This window comes from Salvelinus fontinalis, chromosome 15 (assembly GCF_029448725.1).
Source record: "Salvelinus fontinalis isolate EN_2023a chromosome 15, ASM2944872v1, whole genome shotgun sequence".
In the NCBI taxonomy this organism is placed as follows: Eukaryota; Metazoa; Chordata; class Actinopteri; order Salmoniformes; family Salmonidae; genus Salvelinus; species Salvelinus fontinalis.
In genome coordinates this window covers 605,002-625,000 of record NC_074679.1, presented here as the reverse complement: position 1 = coordinate 625,000, position 19,999 = coordinate 605,002, and the positions used below count along the sequence as shown (strand labels likewise).

At 40.0% G+C, this 19,999-nt stretch overlaps 1 protein-coding gene across 7 annotated transcripts in view; it reads left to right on the top strand.

The window, feature by feature from the left end:
• LOC129811250 (attractin-like) overlaps window positions 1–19,999 on the top strand; it is a 242,380-nt gene that overhangs the window by 124,629 nt on the left and 97,752 nt on the right. For all 7 annotated transcript variants that reach the window (XM_055862407.1, XM_055862410.1, XM_055862406.1 and 4 more), the window contains exons 18-20: window positions 2,667–2,918; window positions 3,573–3,710; window positions 11,592–11,685. In XM_055862407.1, the coding sequence (XP_055718382.1) occupies window positions 2,667–2,918; window positions 3,573–3,710; window positions 11,592–11,685 (484 nt within the window). The remainder of the gene's footprint in view (window positions 1–2,666; window positions 2,919–3,572; window positions 3,711–11,591; window positions 11,686–19,999) is intronic.

Below are 19,999 nucleotides of genomic sequence, written 5' to 3'. Positions count from 1 at the left end.
GCTATATACAGGGGGGTACCAGTACAGAGTCAATGTGGAGGCTATATACAGGGGGTACCGTTACAGAGTCAATGTGGAGGCTATATACAGGGGGTACCGGTACAGAGTCAATGTGGAGGCTATATACAGGGGGTACCGGTACAGAGTCAATGTGGAGGCTATATACAGGGGGTACCGGTACAGAGTCAATGTGGAGGCTATATACAGGGGGTACCGGTACAGAGTCAATGTGGAGGCTATATACAGGGGGTACCGGTACAGAGTCAATGTGGAGGCTATATACAGGGGGTACTGGTACAGAGTCCATGTGGAGGCTATATACAGGGGGTACTGGTACAGAGTCAATGTGGAGGCTATATACAGGGGGGGTACCAGTACAGAGTCAATGTGGAGGCTATATACAGGGGGGGTACCAGTACAGAGTCAATGTGGAGGCTATATACAGGGTGTTACGGTACAGAGTCAATGTGGAGGCTATATACAGGGGGTACCGGTACAGAGTCAATGTGGAGGCTATATACAGGAGGTACCGGTACAGAGTCAATGTGGAGGCTACATACAGGGGGTACCGGTACAGAGTCAATGTGGAGGCTATATACAGGGGGTACCGGTACAGAGTCAATGTGGAGGCTATATACAGGGTATTACGGTACAGAGTCAATGTGGAGGCTATATACAGGGGGTACCAGTACAGAGTCAGTGTGGAGGCTATATACAGGGGGTACCGGTACAGAGTCAATGTGGAGGCTATATACAGGGGGTACCGGTACAGAGTCAATGTGGAGGCTATATACAGGGGGTACCAGTACAGAGTCAATGTGGAGGCTATATACAGGGGGTACCGGTACAGAGTCAATGTGGAGGCTATATACAGGGGGTACCGGTACAGAGTCAATGTGGAGGCTATATACAGGGTGTTACGGTACAGAGTCAATGTGGAGGCTATATGTCAGGGTGTTACGGTACAGAGTCAATGTGGAGGCTATATACAGGGTGTTACGGTACAGAGTCATTGTGGAGGCTATATACAGGGTGTTACGGTACAGAGTCAATGTGGAGACTATATACAGGGTATTACGGTACAGAGTCAATGTCGAGGCTATATACAGGAGGTACCGGTACAGAGTCAATGTGGAGGCTATATACAGGGGGTACCGGTACAGAGTCAATGTGGAGGCTATATACAGGGTGTTACGGTACAGAGTCAATGTGGAGGCTATATACAGGGGGTACCGGTACAGAGTCAATGTGGAGGCTATATACAGGGGGTACCTGTACAGTGTCAATGTGGAGGCTATATACAGGGGGTACCGGTACAGAGTCAATGTGGAGGCTATATACAGGGGGTACCGGTACAGAGTCAATGTGGAGGCTATATACAGGGTGTACCGGTACAGAGTCAATGTGGAGGCTAAATACAGGGTGTACCGGTACAGAGTCAATGTGGAGGCTATATACAGGGGGTACCGGTACAGAGTCAATGTGGAGGCTATATACAGGGGGTACCGGTACAGAGTCAATGTGGAGACTATATACAGGGTATTACGGTACAGAGTCAATGTGGAGACTATATACAGGGTATTACGGTACAGAGTCAATGTAGAGGCTATATACAGGGTGTTACGGTACAGAGTCAATTTGGAGGCTATATACAGGGGGTACCGGTACCGAGTCAATGTGGAGGCTATATACAGGGGGTACTGGTTAGTCGGGTAATTGTGGTAATATGTACATGTAGGTAGAGTTATTAAAGAGACTATGCATAGATAATAACAGAGAGTAGCAGCAGCGTAGAGGGGGGGGGGCAATGTAAATAGTTTGAGTTGCCATTTGATTAGCCATCTCTCTGTCTCTCGTTCTTTCTCTGTCTCTCGTTCTCTTTTTGTCTCTCGTTTTCTCTTTGTCTCTCGTTCTCTCTTTGTCTCTCGTTCTCTTTTTGTCTCTCGTTCTCTTTTTGTCTCTCGTTCTCTTTTTGTCTCTCGTTCTCTTTTTGTCTCTCGTTCTCTTTTTGTCTCTCCTTCTCTCTTTTTCTCCCGTTCTCTTTTTGTCTCTCGTTCTCTTTTTGTCTCTCGTTCTCTTTTTGTCTCTCGTTCTCTTTTTGTCTCTCGTTCTCTCTCTGTCTCTCGTTCTCTCTCTGTCTCTCGTTCTCTTTTTGTCTCTCGTTCTCTTTTTGTCTCTCGTTCTCTTTTTGTCTCTCGTTCTCTTTTTGTCTCTCGTTCTCTTTTTGTCTCTCGTTCTCTTTTTGTCTCGTTCTCTTTTTGTCTCTCGTTCTCTCTCTTCTATATCTTTGTCTCTCATGTTGTTCTGTGTTCAGATTCATATTGTTGACCGGTGTTCTGTCTCTCCCAGCTGAGAACTGGTCTGGGTTCAGTTTCATAGGGTTTAATGCTCTCTCCTCTGTCTCTCTCCTAGCTGAGAACTGGTCTGGGATCAGTTTCATAGGGTTTAATGCTCTCTCCTCTGTCTCTCTCCTAGCTGAGAACTGTTCTGGGTTCAGTTTCATAGGGTTTAATGCTCTCTCCTCTGTCTCTCTCCTAGCTGAGAACTGGTCTGGGATCAGTTTCATAGGGTTTAATGCTCTCTCCTCTGTCTCTCTCCTAGCTGAGAACTGTTCTGGGTTCAGTTTCATAGGGTTTAATGCTCTCTCTCCTCTGTCTCTCTCCTAGCTGAGAACTGTTCTGGGTACAGGACGTGTGACCAGTGTCTGGAGCAGCCTGGCTGTGGCTGGTGTACAGACCCCAGTAATACTGGGCGTGGCCAGTGTATTGAGGGATCCTATCGTGGGCCGTTCCAGACCGTAGTCCCCGCCCCCTCCACCCTGCCTGGCCCCACCTCTAGTCCCGCCTCCCAGCCGGCTCTCAACATCAGCATGTGTCCTTACGACAACAAGTACACCTGGAGCTTTATACGCTGTCCAGGTAGGAACCTGATCTCTCACACACACACACACACACTCTCTCTCTCTCTCTCTCTCTCTCTCTCACACACACACACACACACACTCTCTCTCTCTCTCTCTCTCTCTCTCTCTCTCTCTCTCTCTCTCTCTCTCTCTCTCTCTCTCTCTCTCTCTCTCTCTCTCTCTCTCTCTCTCTCTCTCTCTCTCTCTCTCTCTCTCTCTCTCTCTCTCTCTCTCTCTCTCTCTCTCTCTGCCTCTCTGCCTCTCTGCCTCTCTGCCTCTCTGCCTCTCTGTCTCTCTCTCTGTCTCTGTCTCTGTCTGTCTCTCTCTCTGTCTGTCTCTCTCTCTGTCTGTCTCTCTCTCTGTCTGTCTCTCTCTCTGTCTGTCTCTCTCTCTGTCTGTCTCTCTCTCTGTCTGTCTCTCTCTCTGTCTGTCTCTCTCTCTGTCTCTCTCTCTGTCTCTCTCTCTGTCTGTCTCTCTCTGTCTCTCTCTCTGTCTCTCTCTCTGTCTTTCTCTCTGTCTCTCTCTCTCTCTCTCTGTCTCTCTCTCTGTCTCCATATCTCTCCATCTCTCTCTCTCTCCAGCGTGCCAGTGTAACGGTCACAGTCAGTGTATTAATCACAGTGTATGTGACTCTCTCCATCTCTCCATCTCTCCATCTCTCTCTCTCCAGCGTGCCAGTGTAACGGCCACAGTCAGTGTGTGAATCAGTCAGTGTGTGAGAAGTGTAAGGACCTGACAACAGGACGTCACTGTGAGAGCTGCATCTCTGGTTACTATGGAGACCCCACCAACGGGGGCAGCTGCCAACGTGAGTCACTAGGGGATGAACATGGGTTAGAGGTCAGGGGTTAGAGGTCATTGTTGTTGGGGACACCTCACATCTCCATCAGCCCACTGGGAATGCATGGTGTAAAATATTGTTATATTCCTGTTCAGATTCTCTTCCTGGGGTCCATTAACTACAGCACGTTGTCGTGTCGTTGACTGTCATTAAAAATGAAGACTGTATATTATCAAATCAATTCTATATGTGTAATTGAATTACGCGATTAAACTAATCATGTAACTTTAATTAACTAGGAAGTCGGGGGCACCACGGGAACATGTTGTTTATAGAGTTTCAGTTCCCTAATATAACTCTTCAGATATTTAAATAACTTATCGATTAGAGTCTTTTATAAATGTTCAATTTTTTTACCTCATCAGTCTCATTACGGAACGTCGCAAACCCTTAGATATCTGCACGAACCCTAGCATAGAATCATGAAACAATTACATAATTACATAAACACACAAACTAATAGGTCATACATTGGTTACTACGTGATACAAAGAAAAAGTCCCTAGCGGACGAAACCGATATGCCGGCTTGGTAGACATGTTTGGTTTCAAATGACCCATCAACTTCAATGAACGATTGAGATCAATTGGATTTTCTGCCCATAATATCACTTAACCTGTCTAGGATCAGCGTGGCGCTAGCGGCACCCCCCCCCCCCCCCCCCCACTGAAAAACCAGTGCCGCGAAATTCAAAAAAAATATTTTTTTTAAATATTTAACTTTCACACATTAAAGTCCAATACAGCTAATGAAAGACACAGATCTTATGAATCCAGTCAACATTTCCGATTTTTAAAATGTTTTACAGGGAAGACACAATATGTAAAGATGTACATCTATTACCTAAAAACACATTAGCATAATCCACCATCTTTTATTTGTCCACCAACACCAGTAGCCATCACCAATTCGGCTAAACTAAGATATTTATAGCCCCTAACCAACAAAAAAACTCATTAGATGACAGTCTGATAACATATTTATGGTATGGGATAGGTTTTGTTAGAAAAAAGTGCATATTTCAGGTATATGGCATAGTTTACAATTGCACCCACCATCACAAATGGACTAGAATAATTACAATGAGCAACGTGTTTACCTAACTACTAATCATCAAACATTTCGTAAAAATACACAGCATACACGAATCGAAAGACACAGATCCTGTGAATACAGACAATATTTCAGATTTTCTAAGTGTCTTACAGCGAAAACACAATAAATCGTTATATTAGCTTAGCACATAGCAATTAGCAGCCCAGCATTGATTCTAGCCAAAGTGAGCGATAAAAGTCAACATCGCCAAAAGATATTAATTTTTTCACTAACCTTCTCAGAATTCTTCCGATGACACTCCTGTAACATCACATTACAACATGCATATACAGTTTGATCGAAAATGTTTATATTTAGCCACCAAAATCATGGTTAGACAATGTGAAATGTAGACAAGCTGGTAAAGAAAACGTCCTTGCGCCACTTAGACAGTGATCTACTCTTATACATAAATACTCATAAACGTGACTAAAAAATATAGGGTGGACAGGGATTGATAGACAATTTAATTCTTAATACAATTGCGTTATTACATTTTTTAATTTATCCTTACTTTTCAATACAGTTTGCGCCAAGCGAAGCTACGTCAAAAAACATGGCGTCCTAAGCCACTAAAATGTTTCGACAGAAACACGATTTATCATAATAAAAATGTCCTACCTTGAGCTGTTCTTCCATCAGTATCTTGGGCAAAGGATCCTTTCTTGGGAGAAATCGTCTTTTGGTGGAAAGCTGTCCTCTTGCCATGTGGAAATGTCAACTACGTTCGGGATGAACTGAAAAGCGTGCCCAACTTTTCACATCGTTGCAAAAATAAATGTCCCAAAATCGCACTAAACGGATATAAATTGCTATAAAACGCTTTAAATTAACTACTTTGTGATGTTTGTAACTCCTATAACGAGTGAAAAGATGACCGGAGAAATATAACAGGCTAAACTAACGCTTGGAACAGGAGAGGGTCGGTGTCTTCCACGCGCGTTACGCAGCAAGAAAAGACTTGCTAGCTAAAGGTTTTTTTCATTTGTAGGGCCTGTGAACGAGCAATCGAGCCCGTTGGAATCGTCATCACGTAAAGGCATCCAGGGGAAGACGTAAGAAGTGTCCGTATAGTCATAGCAACGACAGTGCCCTTTTAAATGACTTCAGAAAAGTGGCCAACGTTTCTCAAATCTGACTCCATGTCAGGGAAATTGCTGTAGAATGGGCTCTGTTCCACTTAGAGACAAAATTTCAACTCCTATAGAAACTATAGACTGTTTTCTATCCAATAATAATAATAATATGCATATTGTACGATCAAGGATTTTGTGGGAAGCCGTTTAAAAAATTAGCCACATTAGCATAAATAGTCTAAACAGCGCCCCCATCCCCAACAGGTTTTAAGGTGTTCCACTGTTTTTATGTAATTTGTCTTGTTTTGGTAATATACTTCATTTTTTTGTGTGTTAAGTTTAGTATAAAAATATCTCAATTGAGAGTGTGTCGACCAATCAACTGAGCTGCCGGATTTGGTTACCACCTTTTTTGTACCAATGTTTCAAATTATTTTCATACCAGTTAGTTAGTTAACACGAGAACCACCTTTCAGTTCTCACAGTTAGTTAACACGAGAACCACCTTTCAGTTCTCACAGTTAGTTAACACGAGAACCACCTTTCAGTTCTCACCGTTAGTTAACACGAGAACCACCTTTCAGTTCTCACAGTTAGTTAGTTAACACGAGAACCGCCTTTCAGTTCTCACCGTTAGTTAACACGAGAACCACCTTTCAGTTCTCACAGTTAGTTAGTTAACACGAGAACCACCTTTCAGTTCTCACAGTTAGTTAGTTAACACGAGAACCGCCTTTCAGTTCTCACAGTTAGTTAGTTAACACGAGAACCACCTTTCAGTTCTCACAGTTAGTTAACACGAGAACCACCTTTCAGTTCTCACAGTTAGTTAGTTAACACGAGAACCACCTTTCAGTTCTCACAGTTAGTTAACACGAGAACCACCTTTCAGTTCTCACAGATAGTTAACTTCTACTTGCACACAGTCCCGGATCCGGGAGCACCCCCATCAGTAAAAAAGCTGACTAGCATAGCCTAGCATAGTGTCACAAGTAAATACTAGCATCTAAATATCATGAAATCACAAGTCCAAGACACCAGATGAAAGATACACATCTTGTGAATCCAGCCATCATTTCTGATTTTTAAAATGTTTTACAGGGAAGACACAATATGTAAATCTATTAGCTAACCACGATAGCAAAAGACACAACTTTTTTTTCCACCATTTTTTTCCTGCATAGGTAGCTATCACAATTTCGACCAAATAACCAAGAAACAGCTTCATCAGATGACAGTCTGATAACATATTTATTGTATAGCATATGTTTTGTTAGAAAAATGTGCATATTTCAGGTATAAATCATAGTTTACCATTGCAGCCACCATCACAACTCTCACCAAAGCAACTAGAATAACTACAGAGACCAACGTGAATTACCTAAATACTCATCATAAAACATTTATGAAAAATACACAGCGTACAGCAAATGAAAGACAAAGATCTTGTGAATCCAGACAATATTTCAGATTTTTTAAGTGTTTTACAGCGAAAACACAATATAGCATTATATTAGCTTACTACAATAGCCAACCACACAACAGCATTGATTCAAGCCAACAATAGCGATAATGAATAAACCAGCAAAATATATTAATTTTTTCACTAACTTCTTCTGGCTGCAAGCCCGAGGCCGCCCACAATATGACAACAGCCAGCTCAAGTGCAGGGCGCGAAATTCAAAATATCTTTTTTTTTTTTATATTTAACTTTCACACATTAACAAGTGCAATACAGCAAATGAAAGGTACACATCTTGTGAATCCAGCCAACATGTCCGATTTTTAAAATGTTTTACAGCGAAAACAGCACGTATATTTATGTTAGCTCACCACCAAATACAAAAAAGGACAGACATTTTTCACAGCACAGGTAGCATGCACAAAGCCACCCTAACTAACCAAGAACGAACCAAACTAACCAAGAAACAACTTCATCAGATGACGGTCTTATAACATGTTATTCAATAAATCTATGTTTTGTTCGAAAAATGTGCATATTTCAGGTATAAATCAGTTTTACATTGCAGCAACCATCACAGCTACCGTCAGAAATAGCACCGAAGCAGCCATAATAATTACAGACACCAACGTCAAAAACCTAAATACTCATCATAAAACATTTCTGAAAAATACATAGTGTACAGCAAATGAAAGACAGGCATCTTGTGATTCCAGCCAATATTTCCGATTTATTAAGTGTTTTACAGCGAAAACACAATATAGCGTTATATTAGTTTACCACAATAGCCAGAAACACAAGCCATTCCCCAGCAGTAAAAGTTAGCGATCGTAACAAACCAGTAAAATATATATATTTTTTGACTAACCTTGATATTCTGTATCAGATGACAGTCCTATAACATCAGGTTATACATACACTTATGTTTTGTTCGAAAATGTGCATATTTAGAGCTGAACTCAGTGGTTATACATTGTGCTAACGTAGCTACTATTTCCCACAACGTCCGGATATTTTTCTGACACTTTTTCTGACACACATATTCTGACCAAATAGCTATTCATAAACATAACTAAAAAATACATGTTGTATAGGAAATGATAGATCCATTAGTTCTTAATGAAATCGCAGTGTTAGAATTCTAAAAATAACTTCATTACGATATGCAGCTTCGGGTATAGCTAGAGTACCCAAAAGCTGGGCGCCGACGACTAGTTCACATGCACGACAGATATATGAAATAGCATCATAAAATGTTTCTTACTTTTGCTGATCTTCCATCAGAATGTTGTACAAGGGGTCCTTTGTCCAGAACAATCGTTGTTTGGATTTAGAACGGCCTCTTTCCCTCTCGATTTAGCAAGCACACTAGCCAAGTGGCACGAATCTCTCCATCGTCAACAAACTCAGAGAACGGAACACGGCTAAACTCCCGAAAAAATGTCAATAATCTGATTAAACTATATTGAAAAACATACTTTACGATGATATGGTCACATGTATCAAATAAAATCAAAGCCGGAGATATTAGTCGTCCATAACGGCAGCTAAACAGAAGGCAAATCCAGGTGCCCCTCGCGCTCTCCAGAAAACAGCAAATGGGTGACACGTCATACAAAGAGCTTGTATTCCACTTCACACCAAGATAAACACTCAATTTCTTCTCTCACCGCCTCTTGACACCCAGGGGAAGGTCTATGAAGTGCATGTATACTAATACGTATCATGCCCATTTATAGGCAGGAAGTAGAACAGAGCATCGATTTCAGACTTTCCACTTCCTGGTCAGGAAGTTTGTGCCAAATGAGTTCTGTTTAACTCACAGATATAATTCAAACGGTTTTAGAAACTAGAGAGTGTTTTCTATCCAATAGTAATAATAATATGCATATTGTACAAGCAAGAATTGAGTACGAGACCGTTTGAAATAGGCACCTTTTATCTGGCTACTCAATACTGCCCCTGCAGCCCAAACAGCCTTCTCAAACTTCTTCAGATGACAGTCCTATAACATCATATTACACAATACATATAGCGTTTGTTCGAAAATGTGCATATTTAGCGGCACAAATCGTGGTTATACAATGAGAATAGTAGCCAAGCTGCCAACAATATGTCGGGAGAAATCTTGGGAGAGGCACCTATTCTAATCAGTAACTAATCCTAAACTTGACTAAAAAATACAGGTTGGACAGCAAAGGAAAGATACATTAGTTCTTAATGCAATCGCTGTGTTAGATTTTTAAAATTAACGTTACTACGACATACAGCGTGCGTTAAAGCGAGACCGCACCGAAATTAATGGCGGAATATGAGTTTTACATTTTTCAACAGAACAACGAATTAACATCATAAATAGTTCTTACTTTTTAATGAGCTCCCATCAGAATCTTGGGCAAGTTGTCCTTTGTCCAAAAGAATCGTTGCTCGGTTGTAGATTGTCGCCTTCAACTTTGGAATTAGCAGTAAACATTAGCCATGTGGCGAAGACGTGCCTAACTCACTATTAACGCAGCACAAATAAATATCTGAAAATCGCAATATACTGATATAAACTGATATAACTCGATTTAAAATAACAACATTATGATGTTTTTAACACCTATATCGAATAAAATCAGAGCCGGATATATCTAAGGCCTATAACGAGAGCTTTTCAGAACGCCATCCTGAGGTCTGTCTTGCGTCATGGCGAATGTTGAAAAGAGTGGACCCCACGTTCCCAGTCCATTTATATGGCCTCAGATCTGCCTAGCAACACCATTCCAATTCTCACTATTTGCTGACATCCAGGGGAAGGCGTATGCAGTGCATCTCAACCAAAAGAAGACATGCAAATTAATAAACTGACCTCAGAACAGCCTGGCTCATTTCAGATTTCTCACTTGCTGACAGGAAGATTGCTCCAACTCGAGTTCTGTTTTACTCACAGATATAATTCAAACGGTTTTAGAAACTAGAGAGTTTTCTATCCAATAGTAATAATAATATGCATATTGTACGAGCAAGAATTGAGTACGAGGCAGTTTAATTTGGGAACGAAATGTTTACAAAGTGCAAACAGCACCCCCTATTGAGAAAAGGTTAACACGAGAACCACCTTTCAGTTCTCACAGTTAGTTAACACGAGAACCACCTTTCAGTTCTCACAGTTAGTTAACACGAGAACCACCTTTCAGTTCTCACAGTTAGTTAGTTAACACGAGAACCGCCTTTCAGTTCTCACAGTTAACACGAGAACCACCTTTCAGTTCTCACAGTTTACATTCAAATGCAACATACGTCTAGTTTCCTGAAACGAGTCACATTTGACAACTGATAGGCCTGATATTGTGACTCATCAGATTATTGTCAATTTAATCTTCATAGACTTACTCCTATTATGTGTGAAATTTCGTTTCAGTGTAGTTTCTAACTTGGATAGAGTCAAAGATATGCTTTGCAAGATGACACAAGGCGAGACCCAGATGCAGACACAGGAGGCAGATGGTTGGAGTCTTACAATATTTATTAATCCAATAGGGGAAGAGGGTGGTCGTGGACAGGCAAAAGGGTCAAAACCAGTTCAGAGTCCAAAAGGTACCGAAGGCCAGGCAGAATCAAGGTCAGGCCAGGCAGAATCAAGGTCAGGGCAGGCAGGGTGATCAGGCAGGCGGGAAAGTAGTCCAGAGTCAGGCAGGGGTCAAAACCGGGAGGACTATCAAAAAGAGAATAGCAAAAGGAGTACGGGAAAAACACGCTGGTTGACTTGACTAAACATACATGACGACCTGGCACAGAGAGACAGGAAACACAGGGATAAATACACTGGGGAAAATAAGCGACACCTGGAGGGGGTGTCATATTAATGTGATAATGTTGTTATATTAATGTGATAATGGTGTTATATTAATGTGATAATGGTGTCATATTAATGTGATAATGGTGTCATATTAATGTGATAATGGTGTTATATTAATGTGATAATGGTGTCATATTAATGTGATAATGGTGTCATATTAATGTGATAATGGTGTCATATTAATGTGATAATGGTGTCATATTAATGTGATAATGGTGTCATACTAATGTGATAATGGTGTCATATTAATGTGATAATGGTGTTATATTAATGTGATAATGGTGTTATATTAATGTGATAATGTTATATTAATGTGTAAATGTTGATATATTAATGTGATAATGTTATATTAATGTGATAATGTTGTGTTACAGCGTGTAAGTGTAACGGCCATGCCAGTGTGTGTAACCCTAACAACGGGAAGTGTTTCTGCACCACCAAGGGCATCAAAGGAGACCGCTGTCACCTGTAAGGACTACAGTACACATTACACACTAGTATATACACCTGTAGGTACTACAGTACACATTACACACTGGTACACTACAGTACACATTACACACTGGTACACTACAGTACACATTACACACTTAGGACACTACAGTACACATTACACACTTAGTACACTACAGTACACATTACACACTAGTATATACACCTGTAAGTACTACAGTACACATTACACACTAGTATATACACCTGTAAGGACTACAGTACACATTACACACTCACCTGTAAGGACAGTACAGTACACATTACACACTTAGTTCAGACCACTATCACCTGTATAACTAACTCAGTACAGTTCAGACCACTATCACCTGTATAACTAACTAACTCAGTACAGTTCAGACCACTATCACCTGTATAACTAACTAACTCAGTACAGTTCAGACCACTATCACCTGTATAACTAACTCAGTACAGTTCAGACCACTATCACCTGTATAACTAACTAACTCAGTACAGTTCAGACCACTATCACCTGTATAACTAACTCAGTACAGTTCAGACCACTATCACCTGTATAACTAACTAACTCAGTACAGTTCAGACCACTATCACCTGTATAACTAACTCAGTACAGTTCAGACCACTATCACCTGTATAACTAACTAACTCAGTACAGTTCAGACCACTATCACCTGTATAACTAACTAACTCAGTACAGTTCAGACCACTATCACCTGTATAACTAACTAACTCAGTACAGTTCAGACCACTATCACCTGTATAACTAACTAACTCAGTACAGTTCAGACCACTATCACCTGTATAACTAACTAACTCAGTACAGTTCAGACCACTATCACCTGTATAACTAACTAACTCAGTACAGTTCAGACCACTATCACCTGTATAACTAACTAACTCAGTACAGTTCAGACCACTATCACCTGTATAACTAACTAACTCAGTACAGTTCAGACCACTATCACCTGTATAACTAACTAACTCAGTACAGTTCAGACCACTATCACCTGTATAACTAACTAACTCAGTACAGTTCAGACCACTATCACCTGTATAACTAACTAACTCAGTACAGTTCAGACCACTATCACCTGTATAACTAACTCAGTACAGTTCAGACCACTATCACCTGTATAACTAACTAACTCAGTACAGTTCAGACCACTATCACCTGTATAACTAACTCAGTACAGTTCAGACCACTATCACCTGTATAACTAACTCAGTACAGTTCAGACCACTATCACCTGTATAACTAACTCAGTACAGTTCAGACCACTATCACCTGTATAACTAACTCAGTACAGTTCAGACCACTATCACCTGTATAACTAACTCAGTACAGTTCAGACCACTATCACCTGTATAACTAACTAACTCAGTACAGTTCAGACCACTATCACCTGTATAACTAACTAACTCAGTACAGTTCAGACCACTATCACCTGTATAACTAACTCAGTACAGTTCAGACCACTATCACCTGTATAACTAACTCAGTACAGTTCAGACCACTATCACCTGTATAACTAACTCAGTACAGTTCAGACCACTATCACCTGTATAACTAACTAACTCAGTACAGTTCAGACCACTATCACCTGTATAACTAACTAACTCAGTACAGTTCAGACCACTATCACCTGTATAACTAACTAACTCAGTACAGTTCAGACCACTATCACCTGTATAACTAACTCAGTACAGTTCAGACCACTATCACCTGTATAACTAACTAACTCAGTACAGTTCAGACCACTATCACCTGTACTAACTAACTCAGTACAGTTCAGACCACTATCACCTGTATAACTAACTAACTCAGTACAGTTCAGACCACTATCACCTGTATAACTAACTAACTCAGTACAGTTCAGACCACTATCACCTGTATAACTAACTAACTCAGTACAGTTCAGACCACTATCACCTGTATAACTAACTAACTCAGTACAGTTCAGACCACTATCACCTGTATAACTAACTCAGTACAGTTCAGACCACTATCACCTGTATAACTAACTAACTCAGTACAGTTCAGACCACTATCACCTGTATAACTAACTAACTCAGTACAGTTCAGACCACTATCACCTGTATAACTAACTAACTCAGTACAGTTCAGACCACTATCACCTGTATAACTAACTAACTCAGTACAGTTCAGACCACTATCACCTGTATAACTAACTAACTCAGTACAGTTCAGACCACTATCACCTGTATAACTAACTAACTCAGTACAGTTCAGACCACTATCACCTGTATAACTAACTAACTCAGTACAGTTCAGACCACTATCACCTGTATAACTAACTAACTCAGTACAGTTCAGACCACTATCACCTGTATAACTAACTAACTCAGTACAGTTCAGACCACTATCACCTGTACTAACTAACTCAGTACAGTTCAGACCACTATCACCTGTATAACTAACTAACTCAGTACAGTTCAGACCACTATCACCTGTATAACTAACTCAGTACAGTTCAGACCACTATCACCTGTATAACTAACTAACTCAGTACAGTTCAGACCACTATCACCTGTATAACTAACTAACTCAGTACAGTTCAGACCACTATCACCTGTATAACTAACTAACTCAGTACAGTTCAGACCACTATCACCTGTATAACTAACTAACTCAGTACAGTTCAGACCACTATCACCTGTATAACTAACTCAGTACAGTTCAGACCACTATCACCTGTATAACTAACTAACTCAGTACAGTTCAGACCACTATCACCTGTATAACTAACTAACTCAGTACAGTTCAGACCACTATCACCTGTATAACTAACTAACTCAGTACAGTTCAGACCACTATCACCTGTATAACTAACTAACTCAGTACAGTTCAGACCACTATCACCTGTATAACTAACTAACTCAGTACAGTTCAGACCACTATCACCTGTATAACTAACTAACTCAGTACAGTTCAGACCACTATCACCTGTATAACTAACTAACTCAGTACAGTTCAGACCACTATCACCTGTATAACTAACTAACTCAGTACAGTTCAGACCACTATCACCTGTATAACTAACTAACTCAGTACAGTTCAGACCACTATCACCTGTATAACTAACTAACTCAGTACAGTTCAGACCACTATCACCTGTATAACTAACTCAGTACAGTTCAGACCACTATCACCTGTATAACTAACTAACTCAGTACAGTTCAGACCACTATCACCTGTATAACTAACTAACTCAGTACAGTTCAGACCACTATCACCTGTATAACTAACTAACTCAGTACAGTTCAGACCACTATCACCTGTATAACTAACTAACTCAGTACAGTTCAGACCACTATCACCTGTATAACTAACTAACTCAGTACAGTTCAGACCACTATCACCTGTATAACTAACTAACTCAGTACAGTTCAGACCACTATCACCTGTATAACTAACTAACTCAGTACAGTTCAGACCACTATCACCTGTATAACTAACTAACTCAGTACAGTTCAGACCACTATCACCTGTATAACTAACTCAGTACAGTTCAGACCACTATCACCTGTATAACTAACTAACTCAGTACAGTTCAGACCACTATCACCTGTATAACTAACTAACTCAGTACAGTTCAGACCACTATCACCTGTATAACTAACTAACTCAGTACAGTTCAGACCACTATCACCTGTATAACTAACTAACTCAGTACAGTTCAGACCACTATCACCTGTATAACTAACTAACTCAGTACAGTTCAGACCACTATCACCTGTATAACTAACTAACTCAGTACAGTTCAGACCACTATCACCTGTATAACTAACTAACTCAGTACAGTTCAGACCACTATCACCTGTATAACTAACTAACTCAGTACAGTTCAGACCACTATCACCTGTATAACTAACTAACTCAGTACAGTTCAGACCACTATCACCTGTATAACTAACTAACTCAGTACAGTTCAGACCACTATCACCTGTATAACTAACTAACTCAGTACAGTTCAGACCACTATCACCTGTATAACTAACTAACTCAGTACAGTTCAGACCACTATCACCTGTATAACTAACTAACTCAGTACAGTTCAGACCACTATCACCTGTATAACTAACTAACTCAGTACAGTTCAGACCACTATCACCTGTATAACTAACTAACTCAGTACAGTTCAGACCACTATCACCTGTATAACTAACTAACTCAGTACAGTTCAGACCACTATCACCTGTATAACTAACTAACTCAGTACAGTTCAGACCACTATCACCTGTATAACTAACTAACTCAGTACAGTTCAGACCACTATCACCTGTATAACTAACTAACTCAGTACAGTTCAGACCACTATCACCTGTATAACTAACTAACTCAGTACAGTTCAGACCACTATCACCTGTATAACTAACTAACTCAGTACAGTTCAGACCACTATCACCTGTATAACTAACTAACTCAGTACAGTTCAGACCACTATCACCTGTATAACTAACTAACTCAGTACAGTTCAGACCACTATCACCTGTATAACTAACTCAGTACAGTTCAGACCACTATCACCTGTATAACTAACTAACTCAGTACAGTTCAGACCACTATCACCTGTATAACTAACTAACTCAGTACAGTTCAGACCACTATCACCTGTATAACTAACTAACTCAGTACAGTTCAGACCACTATCACCTGTATAACTAACTAACTCAGTACAGTTCAGACCACTATCACCTGTATAACTAACAACTCAGTACAGTTCAGACCACTATCACCTGTATAACTAACAACTCAGTACAGTTCAGACCACTATCACCTGTATAACTAACTAACTCAGTACAGTTCAGACCACTATCACCTGTATAACTAACTAACTCAGTACAGTTCAGACCACTATCACCTGTATAACTAACTAACTCAGTACAGTTCAGACCACTATCACCTGTATAACTAACTAACTCAGTACAGTTCAGACCACTATCACCTGTATAACTACAACTCAGTACAGTTCAGACCACTATCACCTGTATAACTAACTAACTCAGTACAGTTCAGACCACTATCACCTGTATAACTAACTAACTCAGTACAGTTCAGACCACTATCACCTGTATAACTAACTAACTCAGTACAGTTCAGACCACTATCACCTGTATAACTAACTAACTCAGTACAGTTCAGACCACTATCACCTGTATAACTAACTAACTCAGTACAGTTCAGACCACTATCACCTGTATAACTAACTAACTCAGTACAGTTCAGACCACTATCACCTGTATAACTAACTAACTCAGTACAGTTCAGACCACTATCACCTGTATAACTAACTAACTCAGTACAGTTCAGACCACTATCACCTGTATAACTAACTAACTCAGTACAGTTCAGACCACTATCACCTGTATAACTAACTAACTCAGTACAGTTCAGACCACTATCACCTGTATAACTAACTAACTCAGTACAGTTCAGACCACTATCACCTGTATAACTAACTAACTCAGTACAGTTCAGACCACTATCACCTGTATAACTAACTAACTCAGTACAGTTCAGACCACTATCACCTGTATAACTAACTAACTCAGTACAGTTCAGACCACTATCACCTGTATAACTAACTAACTCAGTACAGTTCAGACCACTATCACCTGTATAACTAACTAACTCAGTACAGTTCAGACCACTATCACCTGTATAACTAACTAACTCAGTACAGTTCAGACCACTATCACCTGTATAACTAACTAACTCAGTACAGTTCAGACCACTATCACCTGTATAACTAACTAACTCAGTACAGTTCAGACCACTATCACCTGTATAACTAACTAACTCAGTACAGTTCAGACCACTATCACCTGTATAACTAACTAACTCAGTACAGTTCAGACCACTATCACCTGTATAACTAACTAACTCAGTACAGTTCAGACCACTATCACCTGTATAACTAACTAACTCAGTACAGTTCAGACCACTATCACCTGTATAACTAACTAACTCAGTACAGTTCAGACCACTATCACCTGTATAACTAACTAACTCAGTACAGTTCAGACCACTATCACCTGTATAACTAACTAACTCAGTACAGTTCAGACCACTATCACCTGTATAACTAACTAACTCAGTACAGTTCAGACCACTATCACCTGTATAACTAACTAACTCAGTACAGTTCAGACCACTATCACCTGTATAACTAACTAACTCAGTACAGTTCAGACCACTATCACCTGTATAACTAACTAACTCAGTACAGTTCAGACCACTATCACCTGTATAACTAACTAACTCAGTACAGTTCAGACCACTATCACCTGTATAACTAACTAACTCAGTACAGTTCAGACCACTATCACCTGTATAACTAACTAACTCAGTACAGTTCAGACCACTATCACCTGTATAACTAACTAACTCAGTACAGTTCAGACCACTATCACCTGTATAACTAACTAACTCAGTACAGTTCAGACCACTATCACCTGTATAACTAACTAACTCAGTACAGTTCAGACCACTATCACCTGTATAACTAACTAACTCAGTACAGTTCAGACCACTATCACCTGTATAACTAACTAACTCAGTACAGTTCAGACCACTATCACCTGTATAACTAACACTCAGTACAGTTCAGACCACTATCACCTGTATAACTAACTAACTCAGTACAGTTCAGACCACTATCACCTGTATAACTAACTAACTCAGTACAGTTCAGACCACTATCACCTGTATAACTAACTAACTCAGTACAGTTCAGACCACTATCACCTGTATAACTAACTAACTCAGTACAGTTCAGACCACTATCACCTGTATAACTAACTAACTCAGTACAGTTCAGACCACTATCACCTGTATAACTAACTAACTCAGTACAGTTCAGACCACTATCACCTGTATAACTAACTAACTCAGTACAGTTCAGACCACTATCACCTGTATAACTAACTAACTCAGTACAGTTCAGACCACTATCACCTGTATAACTAACTAACTCAGTACAGTTCAGACCACTATCACCTGTATAACTAACTAACTCAGTACAGTTCAGACCACTATCACCTGTATAACTAACTAACTCAGTACAGTTCAGACCACTATCACCTGTATAACTAACTAACTCAGTACAGTTCAGACCACTATCACCTGTATAACTAACTAACTCAGTACAGTTCAGACCACTATCACCTGTATAACTAACTAACTCAGTACAGTTCAGACCACTATCACCTGTATAACTAACTAACTCAGTACAGTTCAGACCACTATCACCTGTATAACTAACTAACTCAGTACAGTTCAGACCACTATCACCTGTATAACTAACTAACTCAGTACAGTTCAGACCACTATCACCTGTATAACTAACTAACTCAGTACAGTTCAGACCACTATCACCTGTATAACTAACTAACTCAGTACAGTTCAGACCACTATCACCTGTATAACTAACTAACTCAGTACAGTTCAGACCACTATCACCTGTATAACTAACTAACTCAGTACAGTTCAGACCACTATCACCTGTATAACTAACTAACTCAGTACAGTTCAGACCACTATCACCTGTATAACTAACTAACTCAGTACAGTTCAGACCACTATCACCTGTATAACTAACTAACTCAGTACAGTTCAGACCACTATCACCTGTATAACTAACTAACTCAGTACAGTTCAGACCACTATCACCTGTATAACTAACTAACTCAGTACAGTTCAGACCACTATCACCTGTATAACTAACTAACTCAGTACAGTTCAGACCACTATCACCTGTATAACTAACTAACTCAGTACAGTTCAGACCACTATCACCTGTATAACTAACTAACTCAGTACAGTTCAGACCACTATCACCTGTATAACTAACTAACTCAGTACAGTTCAGACCACTATCACCTGTATAACTAACTAACTCAGTACAGTTCAGACCACTATCACCTGTATAACTAACTAACTCAGTACAGTTCAGACCACTATCACCTGTATAACTAACTAACTCAGTACAGTTCAGACCACTATCACCTGTATAACTAACTAACTCAGTACAGTTCAGACCACTATCACCTGTATAACTAACTAACTCAGTACAGTTCAGACCACTATCACCTGTATAACTAACTAACTCAGTACAGTTCAGACCACTATCACCTGTATAACTAACTAACTCAGTACAGTTCAGACCACTATCACCTGTATAACTAACTAACTCAGTACAGTTCAGACCACTATCACCTGTATAACTAACTAACTCAGTACAGTTCAGACCACTATCACCTGTATAACTAACTAACTCAGTACAGT